At 58.4% G+C, this 16,250-nt stretch overlaps 1 protein-coding gene across 6 annotated transcripts in view; it reads left to right on the top strand.

Moving 5' to 3' along the window:
* ARSG (arylsulfatase G) overlaps positions 1-16,073 on the top strand; it is a 24,727-nt gene extending 8,654 nt beyond the window's left edge. For 3 of the 6 annotated variants that reach the window (XM_085077360.1, XM_085077361.1, XM_085077362.1), the window contains 10 exons: positions 296-483; positions 1,275-1,322; positions 1,399-1,510; positions 1,755-1,895; positions 4,266-4,456; positions 5,035-5,115; positions 7,887-7,995; positions 11,295-11,415; positions 15,144-15,234; positions 15,520-16,073. In XM_085077360.1, coding sequence (XP_084933486.1) covers positions 296-483; positions 1,275-1,322; positions 1,399-1,510; positions 1,755-1,895; positions 4,266-4,456; positions 5,035-5,115; positions 7,887-7,995; positions 11,295-11,415; positions 15,144-15,234; positions 15,520-15,848 — 1,411 coding nt within the window. In that variant the 3' untranslated portion in view covers positions 15,849-16,073. Of the gene's footprint in view, positions 1-295; positions 484-1,274; positions 1,323-1,398; positions 1,511-1,754; positions 1,896-4,265; positions 4,457-5,034; positions 5,116-7,886; positions 7,996-11,294; positions 11,416-13,512; positions 13,686-14,207; positions 14,345-15,143; positions 15,235-15,519 lie in introns of those variants that run through there. The other 3 variants (XR_014855541.1, XM_085077364.1, XM_085077363.1) reach the window with 3 other exon arrangements.
* The last annotated feature ends 177 nt before the right edge of the window (positions 16,074-16,250 follow it).

Consider the following 16,250-nt stretch of genomic DNA (forward strand, 5'->3'; position numbering starts at 1 on the left):
TAATGTCTGTCCCCCTCCCCTCCCTCACCCAGCATCCTGGTGGCTCTGTGCTGCAGCAAAGGGGAGTTCAGCCCCGTGGGACTGGCAGGCAAAGGGATTTCACTGCTGTGGGTTTGGGTGTGTGGGGAGGGCAGCCAGAGCCTGGTTCCATGGGGTGCAGATCCATCCATCCCCACTGGAACCTTCATCTCCCACTCCCTACCCTCATCCCCAGGGCAAAATGGGGAGTGCTCAGGGGCGCAGGGAGGGACAGGGCAGGGTCTTCCATCAAGTGAAAGCTCTTTTCCTTTTCCAGGTTTGTGGACTTCCACTCAGCTGCCTCCACGTGCTCCCCATCCCGTGCCTCGCTGCTCACGGGGCGCCTGGGTGTGCGCAACGGGGTCACCCACAACTTCGCCATCAGCTCCCTCGGGGGGCTCCCCCTCAACGAGACCACCCTGGCCGAGGTCCTGCGGGAGGCTGGCTACACCACAGGGGCTATAGGTAACGCCCACGGTGCCAGGGGATGGTGGGGAGGTGACAGCAGGTGACAAAGTGCGGAAGAGTGGCTGCAGGTACTGGGGTGAAACAGTGGCAGCAGTGAAAGGAAAATCTGAAGGGTCACGTGAGAGAGATTTCACACATCCCCCTCGGATTTTGCAACGCCGAGCTTAAAATCTTCCTTCTCAACAGCACTGCCGGAAATCCAGACTTCTCCATTTAATCTCCAATTTCTTTACCTCACGAAGAATGTGCTGGGTGCTCCTTGGCAAACATGACTGAGCTCTGCCATCCTGCATCCCACACCACGGGCAGTGCCACTGTCCCCATGGCCTTGGGCACCCTCCTGTCACTGTGGTCCCCCTGAGCCAGCACAAGCCCTTTGCACCTGCAGCTCCTGCTGTTGTGCACGTTATGCTGGCAGAAAATCCCTCTGTTTCTCCATTCCCCCTCAATTTTTGCAGCTCTCCCCCTCGGAGCAGCACATGCCGAAGGTCAGAGGATGAAGCTGGCTGTTGGGGAGGGGTTAGCAAGCTGTCTGCTCAGAGCACAAACACATGAAAGAGCCTTTTAAGGCTGGAAACAGTCGCTTTGCACAGCCATGAGATACCTTATGCATTTTTTCTGGGTTTTCTGCAAAAATAGATGGCATTCTGGAACTGCAGCCAGCACAAACAAGGAGCCTTTCTTGTAGCTTGGGTAAACCCCCAGCGCTGCGGGCACCTCGTGGGTGAGGGCCGCTGGTGGCCAGGGCTGTGTCACCTCTGAGATGATGTTCTGTGCCTTCCCTGCAGGCAAGTGGCACCTGGGGCACCACGGCCAACATCACCCCAGCTCCCGCGGTAAGTTGTGCCAGCGGGGGTGGGCTGAGGGTCCTGCGGTCACCCCGACCCTGCTGACCCCTCACTTGCCTCTCAGGCTTCGACTACTACTTTGGGATCCCCTACAGCCACGACATGGGCTGCACGGACAGCCCTGGCTACAACGTGCCGCCCTGCCCGCCCTGCCCGCGGCACGGCACTGCTGCCAGGTACGGCTCTTGTCACCGGGGAGGGGCTGTTTGCAGCAGTGTCCCCAGCCCTGAGCGCTGTGGTCACCTCCCCTCACGCTCCATGGGCACGCAGGGTGTGGGCTGGGAGCACCCCGAGCCATGGGGACATTGTCATGGGGACATTGTCACTGCCCCCTTTCTTCTCCCCTCCTCAACTTTCTGGAAGCCAGGAGAACACCCAGGCTCCATCCCTGCTCTGGTGACAAGGGGTGGCTCTTCCCAGCAGGGTGGCGAGGAAGGACTGCTACACAGAGGTTGCCCTGCCTCTCATGGAGAATGTCACCATCGTGCAGCAGCCCGTGGAGCTCGGCAGCCTCGCTGCTCGCTATGCAGAGGAGGCAGCACGGTTCATCCAGCAGGCCAGGTGAGGCCACCCACTGTCCCCTGTGTGTCCCCTGGGCTGGGAGAGCCCCTGGGCCACTGCAGGATTCCTCTACATCCAGGCCAGGGGAGATGGGTGTTGCCCCATGGCTCAGATTTGGGGTCTCCCTGCTGGAGGAGGCACTGAGGCTGTCACTGCTGTCCTCTCGAGGGGTTGTGTGTTATTAAAACCACCATTTTTGGGGGAGATCAGAGCCTTTGAGTGGGGCTGTGCCTCTTTCCAGGGGGAATGTGCATGATGCCAAGTCTGGTGGGGATGGGAGGGAGGCAAACACTGCCATCCGTCTGTCCATCCCTCCATCCCTGCCGATGAGGCGGCAATGGGGTGCTGGAGGTGTGAAATGCTGGCAGGGGCAGCGAGCAGGCGCTGAATGGTGCCCAGGGTGGGACCAGAACAGCACCCAGAGGTGTCTGAACACGCCCCGGGTGTGAGATTTGATCCATTCTGAGGATAAAGCACTCCGAGCTCCCTGGGTTTCGGGATGTGCCTCCCCAGACCCACAGCTCCTCGGCTGTGTCTGTCCCCGAGGAGCACAGTGGCTCCCGCGAATGACGCCCCCGAGCCCTGCTGACGGGTTGTGTAATTTTAATCCCCATTATTGGCGGATTACGAGCTGTGACTGTGCAAAATGCCTCCCTGCAGAGTGAGGAGAGGAAGAGCTGCCGGGCAGCCCTGTCTGAGCCCATCCCCTGCCTGCATCCCGGGAGAACGCAGGCCAGGGCAGGAGGCTCCTTGGGGAAAGATTTGTGGAACAGAGGTGAATGGAGGGCTGGGCAGGGAGCAGCCTCTGGGGAAAGTGCTCCTTGTAAAGCTGGGTGCTGTTCTATTGCATAATGCCTGTGGTTTATGCCTTTGGGTTCCAAGGGTTGGCCATGGGGTGGCTTGGCCTTGTCTGGGATGCTGAGGGTACCCAGGCTGTGGGGCAGCATCAATCCCTTCTCCTGCCAAACCCCCAGGCTGCCAGGATGCTGTTTGGCTGTGAAAACCAAGTGTGTGAGCTCCAGGTTAATAGGAAAAACCTTCAAACTCCCAGAAGGGTTGTGGGGTTATCTGCGTTCATGGAGAACAGGATTAAGCAGGTGCCTGCCTTTTCTCCCCTTCCCTTTGATGGCTTATTCCAGTTTTCCCCTGCCTGACTCATTCATTACAGGGCAACAAAAGAACACTGGATTTGCCATCTCGGTGTTTTTTTAACCAGTCGTGTCAAGGTTGAGCAGCTTGTGACAGTGAGACGTGGCACTGCTGGAGCACAAATGAGCGTGGGAGCAAAAGTCAGGGACTCGTGTCTTCAGTTATTGATTAAACGATCGCTCGATCTTCAGGAAAATTCTGAGGTGTCCATGTGACAAACGAGAGGGATGCTCGGCTGAACATCACAGCCCTGAGTCCATCTGGATGGGATGTGAGCCAGGAGAGGCAGCTTTCCCTGCCCTGGGATGTTTGGCATCCCATGGGAAGATGTGTGACAGTGGCAGTTTGCAAGGTGCCCATGAACCCTCCTGACCCTCTGTCCAGGGGCCTGGCAGGGCACCAGGGGGACACAGCCCTGCACGGGGGGATGCAGCACCGGGCAGGATGGGGTTTACTCATTTTCCACCCCAGGTGGGTGACGGGCAGAGGAAGGAAGTGCCGAAGCACACGTTGGAAGGCTGAGAGCTGCCAGAGGCAGCGCTGGGTGGCCGGAGCTGGGCGGTGCACGGCCAGGACACTGCCCTGGATCCGGCCCTCCCCCGGCCATCCACCCTTCCCCTCCGAGCTCCCTGAGGAAGAGCAGGCCTCGCTGGAGCAGATAAATATAGCTGTAAACAAGCAAACAGGACGTGTCCTGCCGTGATTGAGGAGCGAGCAGGCAGCTCGGTGGCCAACGTGCCTCACTCCCTGCGTGGGGCTGCTTGGCACTGCCAGGGCTGCTGTGGTGTCCTGCTGTGGCACTCTGGGTGTCCTGCTGTGGCACGTCCTCTGCCCACACTGCCACAGAGGCTGGGCACTCTCTGGGGAGGGGGACAGAGGGCCAAAATGGGCACCCTGAGAGAGGAGAGAGGGGTGTGTGGCTGCCTGGGGTGCACCAGCGTGGGATGTTTGCTGCTGGAGATGGAGAAAAGGCAAGTCTGTCCCAAATGGACAACAACAGCTGACAACAGGGGGACAGCGGAGAGAGGTTTAAGCAGAAGCAGGGGAGAAGTGGCTCAGCTCAGCCAAGCTTCCTCCTTGTGACTGGAGTGCTGGGTGATGCACGTGGGGTGTTTTTCACCACTGCTCAGTGTCCCCAGGCTCAGCAGTGCCACCACCCCAATGACCTCCTGCCACTGCCTTCCCCTGAAGGCTGAGTTCTCTCCCTCTGTCCCCTGACAGCCTCAGTGGACGCCCCTTCTTCCTCTACCTGGCCCTGGCCCACATGCACGTCCCGCTGACCCCTCCGGTGCCCCCAGCTCTGGGCAGGGACATCTATGGAGCCACCCTGGGCGAGATGGATGCGCTGGTGGGACGGATAAAGGAGGTGGCTGACAGCCTCGGGAGGGGCAGCACGCTGCTGTGGTTCACAGGTACAGCAGGGACACTGGGCTGGGGGGACTCTGGGGATGCACCTGCCTGGGGCACGACCTGTGTTTGTCCCTTGCCCTCCATGTCCCCTGCCCTGTGGATGGACAGTGGTCCCAGTGGGCCCCAGGCTGCTGTGGCCACTCAGCTGGTTGCCCACCCTGCCACCCCCTCCGGCCGCGGGGCTGAAGTGGGGCAGTGACTAATTAAACCACAAATCCTCGTTCATTAAGAAGCCCAAATCCGCTCTGTGTCGCTGAGCAGCCTCCCTAATGAGGATGTCTTGCTCCTGATGACAGGAACCGCTGGGTCGCTCATTAACACCCAGAGCTGGTGGCACTGAGCCCCCCTGCCCTGCCCTGGCTGCACTCCAGCCCCTGGCCCAGCGCTCAGCCCTTGGAAACAAACTGCTACAAACCCAAATCCATCGAGCAGCTGCTCTTGCTCGTGTGGGGAGGCATGGCAGGGGTGGCAAGGAGGGATGGAAGGGTCACTGGTCCTTGCCTGCCACCCACTGTGGGGGTGTCCCCTCCCGGCCCTCTGGTGCTGGTGTCTCTCATGGGGACATTTCTTTCTCTTGCAGGTGACAATGGCCCCTGGGCACAGAAGTGTGAGCTGGCAGGACGCCTGGGGCCGTTCGTGGGTGCCTGGCAGAGGCAGAGAGGTAACCTGGCAGCCTGGGGGGCTCCCAGTGCCCAGGGGCACGGTGGGGGCTGCTCCTCTGAGCCCTGCCCTGCCCATCGAGGGGACACATGCCACCCCAGCCTTTCCCTGCCTGCTGCCCTGCCTTTGAACACACCCCAGAACTACTTCTTTGTTTCAAACAGTCAGGTTTCCCCAAAATCTGCTGCTGGGGTGGGCTGGGGTCCCCATTACCCCGGAGCTGGAGGTGAGTGGTGCTGGTTTGGACATGGGATGTTGCCATCAGCTCCATCGGGGTCTCACAGCCCCCAGCCCCATCCTGCCTGGAGCAGAACACCCACCACCCTCCCCACTCCCCGGGACTTTGCTTTTCTTTCTCTCCACCGTTTTGTCGGGGTGTTTTCTTGGTGTTTTTTTCCCCCCTCTTTCCTCCTTTTCCGGCCAAGCCATCTGCTCGGTGGGTTTATTTCAGCCGGGGCGGCCAGAAACATTCATGAGTCAGGCATTTCCCACTTCTGCTTGTATTACGCAGAGCTAACGTGCCAGGCTGGCTGCCCTGCCCGGGTCAGCACCGAGGGGCTTCCTCCTCCGCTTCCTGACCCCCCAGCCACGTGATCCTGGCTGTTTCCCTGGGCAGACTGGGAAGCTCTGTCCCGTTCCCAGAGCCTTTCCTTCGCCCGGCCCCGCAGTGGAACCGTAACCTTAATTTTCTAGTAAACAAACCCCGCCGGCGGCCCCGGGCTGTTGCTCTTGAGCAACCCACGGTCACAAGAGCTCGCAGATGGTACAGAAAGTGCGGATTTCGGGAAGAGGGCGAGGAAAACACAGCTTCTTGTGCAGCCCCTGTGAAACTGCCGGGCTGGCAGAGCGCTCCGGGCTGGCTGCAGACAGCGCTGCCAGGGGGATTTCGGAAATCCCTGGGCTGCACGGGTGTTTGGAAAGCCGGCCGGGGCTGCTGGGCTGGCACTGCCCGCACTGCCCAGGCTGGGATCAGCCAGGGGGGATTGATCCGTGACAGGGAAAAGCCCCCGAGGAGTGGGAGGGCACGGGAAGACCCCCGGGCTCGATATGTTTCCTTACATTCCTTATATTTCTATATGTTTCCATAAATTCCCTGTAGCTCCGTCTTTCATTTAAAGGTCCAACCCAAACCCCAGGGATGTTTCCCACTGATTTCAGGTGGTCACTGGAGCTGGGAGAGAGCAGCATATCCATGTCTGCTGCCCCTTGCTCTGTGCTGCCCACCCCAAAAACTCATTTCCCTCCTCAGTCCAGCAAGGGGGGGATGCTGAGAGAGAGAGAGAGAAGTGTTTTGGGGATGTGCTGCTGGCTGTGTTTTGAGGCAGGTTGGGGACGTTCCAGACCTGCTGTCCCTGTGCTGAGGACCTGCTGTGTGTGTGGTGGGACCAAGGTTTCCATCCCACCACGGGAATGCACAGTTCAGCTTTCCTGGAAAGCCTGGAAAGTCCCCACAGCAGCAGGGCTGCATCATCCCCACTCTGGAGAAAATTCCCTGGTTGGGTTTTGGGTGTTTCAGCTCTGTTTACTTCCCAAAGTGTTAATGTGACCTCATTCCCAGGCTGCTCTGACCTGACCAGCCTGAGGTAGTGACTTGGTCAGGAAATATCCCTCTGATGTCCTTCCAGAGCCCCCTGACCATGTATGGAAAAACCCTGAAAACGCATCCAGGAGGATGAGTTTTTTTAATCCATGTGCAGAGATGGGGATGGATATTAATTGCTGTAATTGCTGTGATTTCCCGGGGTGTCTGAGGGCAGGGGGGAAACACCAAAATTGGGGTGGGGAATGGAAGATATTGAGGTGTACTTGGTCAGAAACTTTTTCTCTGGGCTGGGGAAAAGGCGCTGGTGCCATGCATGTCCTGTTGGGCATGACAGCCCTGTTTGGGATCAGATCAGCCCATGGCATCAGGCAGTGTCCCTGGGCTGGGGACAGCTTTGGGACAGCGCAGGGGCTCTGTTGGCTGTGCCCGGAGGAAATGGCTCGGGGCGAGTGCCGTTGCCATGTGCACACTGAAAAGCAGAGCACAAAAGCTGCTCCTGGGAAGTTTGCTCGGTGAATCGGGTTGGGATTTTCTCTTCGCCCCATTCCCAGCCCCTTCCCCCTCCAGCTGCCTGGGGCCCTTTGGGCTGCAGCCAAGGCTGAGGCTCTCCAACACCCTTCCGACTGGTTTGATGCTTGGTGCTCCCGTTTTGGAGCTCAGCACCCCGATTTTGGTGCTCAGCACTCCAGGGAGAGGAAGGCACTGGGCAGGTTCCCTGTGCATCTCAAATCCAAGGGCAGAGCAGGCGTGCTCTGGGTGCTGTCAGGGAAACGATGGATCAGGCTCATTAACTGGCAGCAGAGTTATTAGCAGGATGGTGTTTTTAATGAGGAAGGTTTCCAGCAGGCACGGGGGGGCTCTTGGTGCTGAGCCCTGCAGAGGACAGAAGCCCCTGGAATAAATTCCTGCATTTCCTGCCTGCTCCATTTTCTCACCTGACATCAAAAGTGGATGGAAACACGATGGCTCTGACAGCAGCTGCATTTCTCATCACTCACTGGAGCAGAGAAACACAAACCAGTGCCCAACTGCCACCCCTTTCTATTCCCTTTCCCTTTGAAAAACTCCTGTAACTCTTCTCCCTTCCCCGACCCAGCTGCTCTCCAGTGAAATCATCCTCCTTTGGGGTAATTTACACCATCTCTGCCTCTGAACAGTTCCTTTCCCAGGGAAACTCGGGGGTCAGGAGGCTTTCCAGCAGCAGGATGCTGAGCTCTGTTCTCCTGCAGGTGGGAGCTCAGCAAAGCAAACGACCTGGGAAGGAGGGCACAGGGTGCCAGCCCTGGTGTACTGGCCTGGCCGTGTCCCTGCCGGGAGGACCAGCCCTGCTCTGCTCAGGTAGGAGCCCCTGGGGGAGCTGGGTGGCCCCATTTGGCACAACCCAAATCCCCACACTGTGACCCAGGTCATCACCTGGATTTTGGCAGCAGCAGCTGGTTATCCCCTGCCCCGTGCCAGACTGTACTTTTGTCCTCTCCCAAGGCTGAATGCTTCAGCGGAGAGGAGCTGAAAGGGCTTTTTGTGAGGCTGCAGGGCTGGCACTCCCAGCCGCCGGGTCCGTGTGCTCCTGGCCGCCGCGGCCAAGGGCCTCCCGATAATTAAAAGATGACGATGTTCTCTCTCCCCACCGAGAAGCAGGCTCAGGCTTTGTGGTCTGCGAATGGCTTTATGTGGAGGAGGGTGCGGTTGTGGGGAGGGCTGGCCGGGGAGGGCTGGCAGCCCCTGCAGGATGCGGCCGGGCGGCGATCCGAGGGCAAGGGCTGCTTCTCCTGGCCAGCGAGGGGTCCTTATCGCCCTTCTCCACGCAGAATTTGCAGCCCTGCGTGTGGATTTCCCACCTCTCCTTCCATCCCTCCCGGGCAGCAGATGTGGGGCACAGCTGGGCTGGGACAGCGCGGTGGCAATGTCCCCTTTGGTCCCTGCTGGATCCCCACGTGCTGGGGGCAGGCGGGTGGGGCTGGCGGTGTGGGGTTTTGGGAAAGAATGTCCCAGCTGCTGGAAGCGGGTCCTGACTGGTGGGCCCTGGGGCAGTGCTGGGTGTTGGTAAGCTCTGTGAGATAAGCTGGAGACACTCACTGGTTCCATGGCCCGAGGGCAGCTCTGGGAGTTGCGTTTGTGCAGGCAGGGAAGGTTTGAGCCATCAGCTGAGTCACTGGTGTCTGGTGGAGGGGATGGGGAGCACGTAGCAGCCCATGGTTCACCTCCAAACCTTCCACCTGGGACTGAGCTGCCGAGCCCTGCCTGCTCAGGCAGCTGGAACAGTTTGTGCAGGGTCAGTCCCCATCCCCATCCCATCCCATCCCATCCCATCCCATCCCATCCCATCCCATCCCATCCCATCCCATCCCCATCCCCCTGTGCCACCAGCATTCCCCTGCAAGCCTCCAAGCCCAGGAATTCTGGTTGTCTCCTCAGAGACCTTATCTCCTGCATTTCCCAGCTCAGGCCCGACAGGTTGGACAGCTGGAAATCTAGAAATGCAGCAGGGGCACGTGCAGCACTCCAGGGGCTTGGAAAGTGACTCTGTGGCTCCCCAGGAGTCCCAGGGCAGCTGGTGTCCCTCAGAGCAGAGCCTGGCACTGCCGTGAGGCCATGCCCAGCTGTGCAGGGTGATGTCCTGGCATCAGGAAGGGACACCTCTCAGCACAGAGCCAGCCTGGGGCACCTGAGCAATGGTCATGGTTGGGAAAGTGTCACCTCTGCGATTCCAGCCACGGCCTGAGGTGGGACAGGGGATGTGGTGGGGACACAGGGGGACATGGAGGTGCTCACAGGACAGGTGGCTTTTCTCTGTGCCTCTGTCACCCTCAGGGACAAGCACGTGCAACAGGGACACTGAAATCCCCCGGGCTGCTGGGGAAGGAATGCAATCTGCATGCAGGAGAGGCTGGGAATCCTCTGCCTGGTGGGATCCCCGGGCAGAGCCAGGGCTGGGCAGGGGAAGGCCTGATCCATCCTCACCATCCTCCTCCTCCCCTGGGGCTATGGAAACACCTGGCCAAGAGGCTGCTGGGGCTGCTCAGCACCTCGTGGCTCCTGTCCTGCTGGCCAGGGAGCCGGGGTGAGCGAGGGTGAGTGTGCCCTGGGGCAGGAGCTGCAGCCAGCCCAGGAACGCTGAGGCATCGCCTCAGACCAGCACCTGCACGCCGGGCTGGGCACAAAACTGCCTTGTCTGCTCTTCTTAATTAGAGTTAATTGTCAGAGCCACCCACTGTGCTTCTGCCCTTCCCTGCCCCAACCCGAAGTAGGGCATGGAAGAAGTAGGTCAGGAGGATGGTGAGGGAGGAGATTGCACCATCGTGGCTGTGCTGGCGCCGTGGGGCTGGGCAGGTTGGCTCAGCTGCTGGGGTGTGGGGAGAGCTGCTGCAGCTGCCTGTGCCCTGCCATGGCAGCAGTGTCACTGCCACACCGTGCCCAGGGTGCTCAGCACCATGGCAGGGCAGTGTCACCTGTCACACTGCGCCCAGGATGCTCAGCCATGCCAGCAGTGCCACTGCCACACTGTGCCCAGGATGTGCTCGCTGGCAAGGCCTTTGCATTGATGCCAACTTTGGCCAAAATCCTGTTTTTCATGGCTTTTCCCATGGGTTACAACTGCCCATGGCTGGGGGAATCATCAACCACTCCACCCTCAATCCTGTTGTCCTTCCTCCCAGCCTGGTGATGCTTTCCAGAGGTCTCATCCCTGGATCAGGGCTGCTTGGGAGCATCCATGCACATTGAGATGGGAGCTGATCCTGCTGGGCACCCACGGGACAGGCTGCAGTTTTTGGGGGACCTGCTGTGCCCCCAGCGAGGTGCCTGCAGGGGTTGCAGTGCAGAGGCAGGATGTTTTCGGGCGCCTCCCGGCCGGCCTGGCCACGGGGCGTCTCGGTGAGCAGCAGTGTTTGTTCTTATTTGTTCTCTCCGTCTCTTAGCAGCTCAATTAGAACTCGTTCAGTGGGAGAACCGGGGGCTGCTGAGCCCAGGGCTCTTTGCTCTCTCTGCTCACACAGCTGCCATGCTGCTCAGGCAGGACACACGTGGGGCAGGATCACAGCGGTGGCACCAGCACGGTGACAAGGTCACAGTGCAGGACCACAGCAGCACCCTGGTGACCCCAATTCCCAGTGCTTTTGCCTCCTCTACTAATTTCCTTGCCCCAGCCAAGCCCTCCGAGCTGCTGGCACAGGGGTTTGTATCCAGAGGGATGTGGGTTGAATCCCTGTGGAGCTCCTGTGCCACAGCCTTGTCCCCAGAGCAGTGCTGTGATGTGTCACTTGGCCACGCTGATGTCCTGCTGTCCCCTGGGGCTGTGGGACACCCTGGTGCACGTGGCTCCTTTCAGAGATGTGGGGTCACCTTGTGGCTCCATCTGTGAGGGGGGGATGCTGTTGGTGGCACTGGGGGGGACAGACAGGATGTTCCCATCCCACTGGGGTCGAGTCCAGACCCTTCTGGGTACCATGGCTGGAGAAGGGGTGGCTGTGCCCAGCCTGTGGAGGGCTGGCAGCAGGGCTGGGTGATGCCATGCCACCCCTCCTGCAGCCCCTCAGCTGCTGGGAGCTCTCTTATGAGGGATGTGGGGTGCAGGTGAGGTTGGGGAACCCTCTGGGGATCATCACTCCTTGCTCTGATGACTGTCACCCTCTCTCCAGTGTCCTGGACATCTTCCCCACGCTGGTGGCCCTGGCTGGAGCAGCACTTCCCCCAAACAGGCGCTTTGATGGCTTGGATGTGTCCCCAGTTCTCTTTGGCTGGTCGGATGTGGGGCACAAGGTAAGGCAGAGCCACCCCAGGGACATCCCCCAGTGACATCCCCCAGTGACATCCCCCAGTGACATCCCCCAGGGACATCCCCCAGGGACAGCAGGGGCCTGAGCTAAATCAGGTGAGTGGAGGTGGAAAAAGGCTCGGAGCTGGTGATGTGCAAACCCATGGGAGTGTCATCCCCTGGCCTGGATGAGGAGAAGGACAGCTGGAGATGGCTGGTGCTGGACCAGGCTGGGCTAGCAGGGTCAAAGGGCTTTGGGTTAGTGAAGATTGTTTTGTGCTTCGTTCACAAATGTGGGATTAGAGGTGGAAATGCCTGCAGCTTGGCACCTTCCTGTGTGCCCCAGAGGTGTCTGTGACCCCAGGGCTGCTCAGGCTTGTGCCAGTCTGCAGAGCCCAGCACAGAGCTCCTTTCTGATTGCACCAGTGTGGGGAAGGGAAGATCCCAGGGGCTCAAACCTGGTTGTACTCATTTATTTATCACACCAGATCAAGAAGTAACAAACCCCTCTTTCTCCCAGCTCCAGGGTGACAACGTCCCAGTGGGACAGCCCACCCCAAATCCCACAGCTCTGTACAACCAGCTGCTGGCAGCTCCTTCAACCCCAAAAAACACAGTTTGCAGGGCAAGCAGGATGGCCATTTGTCTCAGAGTTGCACGAGATTTTTGCAGAACTAAAAGAAAAAGAAAATAAAAAAGGCAGCTTTAATAGCAGCCCCATGGATAAATCCTGATTTTGCTTTCAAAGTACACCCTCCTGCAAGCACCACGAGCCAGCTCCCAGCGGGATCTTGGATTTGCTTTCTGTGTCCATCAGGGGTTTGGTATTTGCTTTGTATTTATGGAACCCTCTGCTGAACCAGGAGATGGAGCAGGGAAGGGATGGGATGTGGCCAGCAAGCTCTGCTCTGCTCCTCAGGATTAACCCTCTGTGCTGGCAGTGCTGGGAGCAGGGCACTGGGGGGTTACTGGGAGCAATGGTTTGCTGGGAGTGATGGTTTGCTGGGAGTGATGGTTTGCTGGGAGTGATGGTTTTTTGGGAGTGATGGTTTGCTGGGAGTGATGGTTTTTTGGGAATGATGGTTTGCTGGGAGTGAAGGTTTACTGGGAATGAAGTTTTGCTGGGAATGAGGGTTTGCTGGGTGTGATGGTTTGCTGGGAGTGATGGTTTGCTGAGAGTAATGGTTTTTTGGGAGTGATGGTTTGCTGGGAACGAGGGTTTGCTGGGTGTGATGGTTTGCTGGGAGTGAAGGTTTGCTGGGTGTCAGGGCATGAGCCCAGGTCAGCCATTCCCATGTGGAATTCCCCCCAAGGGCTGGAATGGCACTGCTGTGGGCTGGGGTGGCCTCAGAGGGGACCCACAGCCCGTGGGGTGACAGGGAGCAGACGTGTCCCTGCTCCCTCCCCTGCTGGCTCCCCAGCTCTCCCCTCCCAGCGAGTGGCCAGCAGTGACCCCTTGCAGGGCTTCCCGTGACACAAATCTGCTGAAAGCAGCTCCTCGCTCACTCCAATGCCCAATTTCCACACTTTGCTAATTGGGGTCGCTGGAGCTCCCAGTGTGGGCTGCCCGGGTGACACTGTCCCAGTGTCCCAGCCTGGCACAGTCGGGAACAGGGCTGGGGTGACACCAAGGTCCTGCTGGGAGCGAGGGCTGTTGGCAGGAAAAATAAACCACATCCTTCAGGGAGCATCGAGGCTACCAGGGGCTGTAAATCCCTTTGTCCATCAGCTGGATGTGAACAGCCTGGAGCGCTGAGTTCAAGGAATGGGTTTTCTGGGGAGAAAAAGCCTTTTTCCCCCCTGCTTTTCTGATTTTTTTTTTTAATTCATTAAAATAAGAAAGTCACGGATTAATGGAAAAGTTCCAGACTTGGGAATGTTTTCTGAAAGGGCTCAATCGAAACAAGCTCCTTAATTATGCAGTAAATTATAACAGATTTGCCAAGTGTGGGGTTTTAAGAGGTTTAGGAACGTGGTTGTTGGTAGGAAGGGAGGTTTGAGTGCCCTTGGCAGCATCCCAGCCGTGCTGTTGAAGGTGGAGGCAAAGCTTTAAGGTTGGAGACAGATGAATTGGTTCAGTTCTTGGTCCCTTGGCTTCATAGGGCCTTGAATATTTGCTGATTCCAGTTTTGGAGCTCTTTTATCCTGCCCGAGGAGTGTCAGCAGAAGGGGACTGCAGCAGAGCTTCCTGCTTGCACCAGCCTCTCACTGCACCACCTCCTCCACCCTTCTTCTTTTCCTCCTAAAACATAAAGATCAAACCAAATTCCAAAAGGTGATTTTTTAACAAATCATTTACCTCACAGTGGAGGGCAATAAAGGAAACAGAGAGCCTTTGGCAAACCACCCCCTACTCTGAATTCCTGGATGAGGTTCCAACTGAGATAGCTGCTCCATCCAGCCTGGGATGGACATCTCTGGGTGCCTGGAATGCTCTGCCAGGCAGGCTGGGATGCCATCTCCGGGTGCCTGGAGTGCCCTGTGCCAGGCAGGTGTGGGATGGCTGTGCTGGGGTGCCCAGGGTGCCCAGAATGCTCCCCATGCTCTGCTGGGCACCTGCTCAGGCACCGCCGCGCTCATCAGCTGCGAGTGCTGTTACTAAACTTGGCGCTGCAGCTGCCTACAACTTGCGGCAGATGTTTCTAATTTTTAGCCCAGTGGAAATTTCTTGAATCACTTTTAAACTCAAATCCCAGGGAGGAAACCTCAAGTGACTCATCCCTCAGTGAAGGCGGCAGATTTTATCGGGGAGAGGAGCCGCTGGAGCGTCCAGCTCACTTGTCTCCTCGCTCCCCAGTGCCAGAGCAGGCATCCTGTGTGGATCGAGTGTCCTAAATACCAAAAGGGAGAGATTGGACCCACCCTTCCCTCCTTGCCTCGCTGCTCAGCCCGTTCCCCGGCTGTTGTCAGGGAAGGGAGCCCTCGCACAGCGGGGTGAGTCAGACGGACGGAGGGATGTGGGAGGGATGTTCCAGCACCTCACCTTCCCCTGTGCCTCGCATGAGCTCACCCCCAGCTCCTGCTGGCTCCTGGCTCCAGCCTGGGGCTCAGCTCCCTTGGATGTCCCCACTGCTGGCTGAGCTGGGAGCACCCGGGGGTGACACAGAGCACCTGGGACCACCCTGGCTCCCAAATGTCACACAGAGGACAAGGGGGAATGATTTTGGAGTAACAGGGGGGGTTAAGAGTGGAGGTTAGGAAGAAATTGTTGATTTTAAGGGTGGTGAGGTCCTGGCACAGGTTATCCCAAGAAGCTGTGGCTGCTCCTGGATCCCTGGAAGTGTCCTAGGTCCGGTTGGACAGGGCTTGGAGCAGCCTGGGAAAGTGCAAGGTGTCCCTGCCCTTGGTGTCCCCATGGCAGGGGATTGGATTAGCTGGTCTTTGAGGTCCTTCCAGCCCAAACCATTCTGATTTTATGACATTCTGCCCTGCTCTGCTGGAAGACGCCCCAGATTCGTGATCACATTCTTGCCATAGAACTGGAAGGTAAATTCAGAGTGTCCTGCAGGGCCAGGAAGGTCTGAGGGAGATGTTGGTGTTTGTTGGGTGTTTCTTTGCCATCCTCCCACCCTTCAGCAATCACAGCTCTGTTGGTTGCTCAGAGTCCAGGGGCTGCAAGGTGTCTGAATACCCATTCAGGGGTGAGCTGTGGCTCATCTCGGGAGGGAGTGGCTCTCATGGAGCAGGTTGTCTCTGCACTAGGGTGACAGGAACCACTCTGTCCTTCCTGCAGGTTCTGCTGCACCCCAACAGCGGCGCGGCCGGGAAGGTTGGCGAGATCGAGGCGCTGCGGCTGGCTCAGTACAAAGCCTTCTACACCACAGGTACACAGTGAGTCCCTAGTAGAGGTTGCAAAGTCTGGGAAAGAAGCTCTGGAGTTCTCAGATCTCTGCAGATACAGGTGGAAACCAACTCAGGTGGATTCAAGCAAGAGCTAACCCAAGGATGTGCCGACCTGTGTCTGCAGGATGGCTCTGCAGCCTGGGCTTGGTCTCTGAAACACTCAGAGCTGGGATGAGGTGGGAATGGGACATCCTGGGTGGGTGAGGAGCACAGAGGTGCTCCCTGGACGCTGTGACTGCAGGGTTTGTGTCCCTTTTCCTCCCTAGGAGGGGCGATGGCCTGTGATGGCAGCACTGGCCCGGCGCAGCAGCACCAGCCACCCCTCATTTTCAACCTGGCCCGTGACATCCAGGAGCAGCAGCCTCTGGACGTGGCATCCCCAGAGTACCAGGCAGTGCTGCCTGCCATCAGCAGGGCTTATGCCCAAGCTCTGCAGGACATTGCAGCAGACAATGTCTCCCTTGCAGACTATTCCCAGGATCCAGCAGCAATTCCCTGCTGCAATGCACGGCACGTGGGCTGCCGGTGCCACGGGGCTCACGGAGCCACGCCAGATCCCCACGGGGACAAAACAACATCCTGGCTTTGTCTTTGAGCAAATAATTGCTCAGGCTGCTCCTTTCCCTTTCTGGTGTCTGTGAACTCCAGGGGGGTTGGCTGTGGAGAGGGATGGAGGCTGTGGCTCCCTGTGCTGGGAAAGGGGAGGTGAGTTGGGAGTGGGTCTAGTAGCCCTGCTGGCTCTGGGCATGTGGAAGGCTTTCTGTAGGGCTCTTTATCTGGGAAAGAGGCACCTCTTGGATTAAAACTACCTTCTGTGAGAGCTGGCTTTGGGAGAGAATTCCTCTGGGAAATGTGCTCGGTTTTCCCCTAAAAAGAGACCTTCCAGGAGCAGCTGGTGGGAGCACCAGGCAGGGGAGGATGGAGCACACAGCCTCTGAGCAATCAGCCCTTCTGCTGCAGAGACCCTGGAAATTGGGTGGCTGCAGAGGGAAAATTC

Source organism: Lichenostomus cassidix, chromosome 18 (genome assembly GCF_008360975.1).
Source record: "Lichenostomus cassidix isolate B80296 chromosome 18, HeHo_3.0, whole genome shotgun sequence".
Lineage (NCBI taxonomy): Eukaryota > Metazoa > Chordata > Aves > Passeriformes > Meliphagidae > Lichenostomus > Lichenostomus cassidix.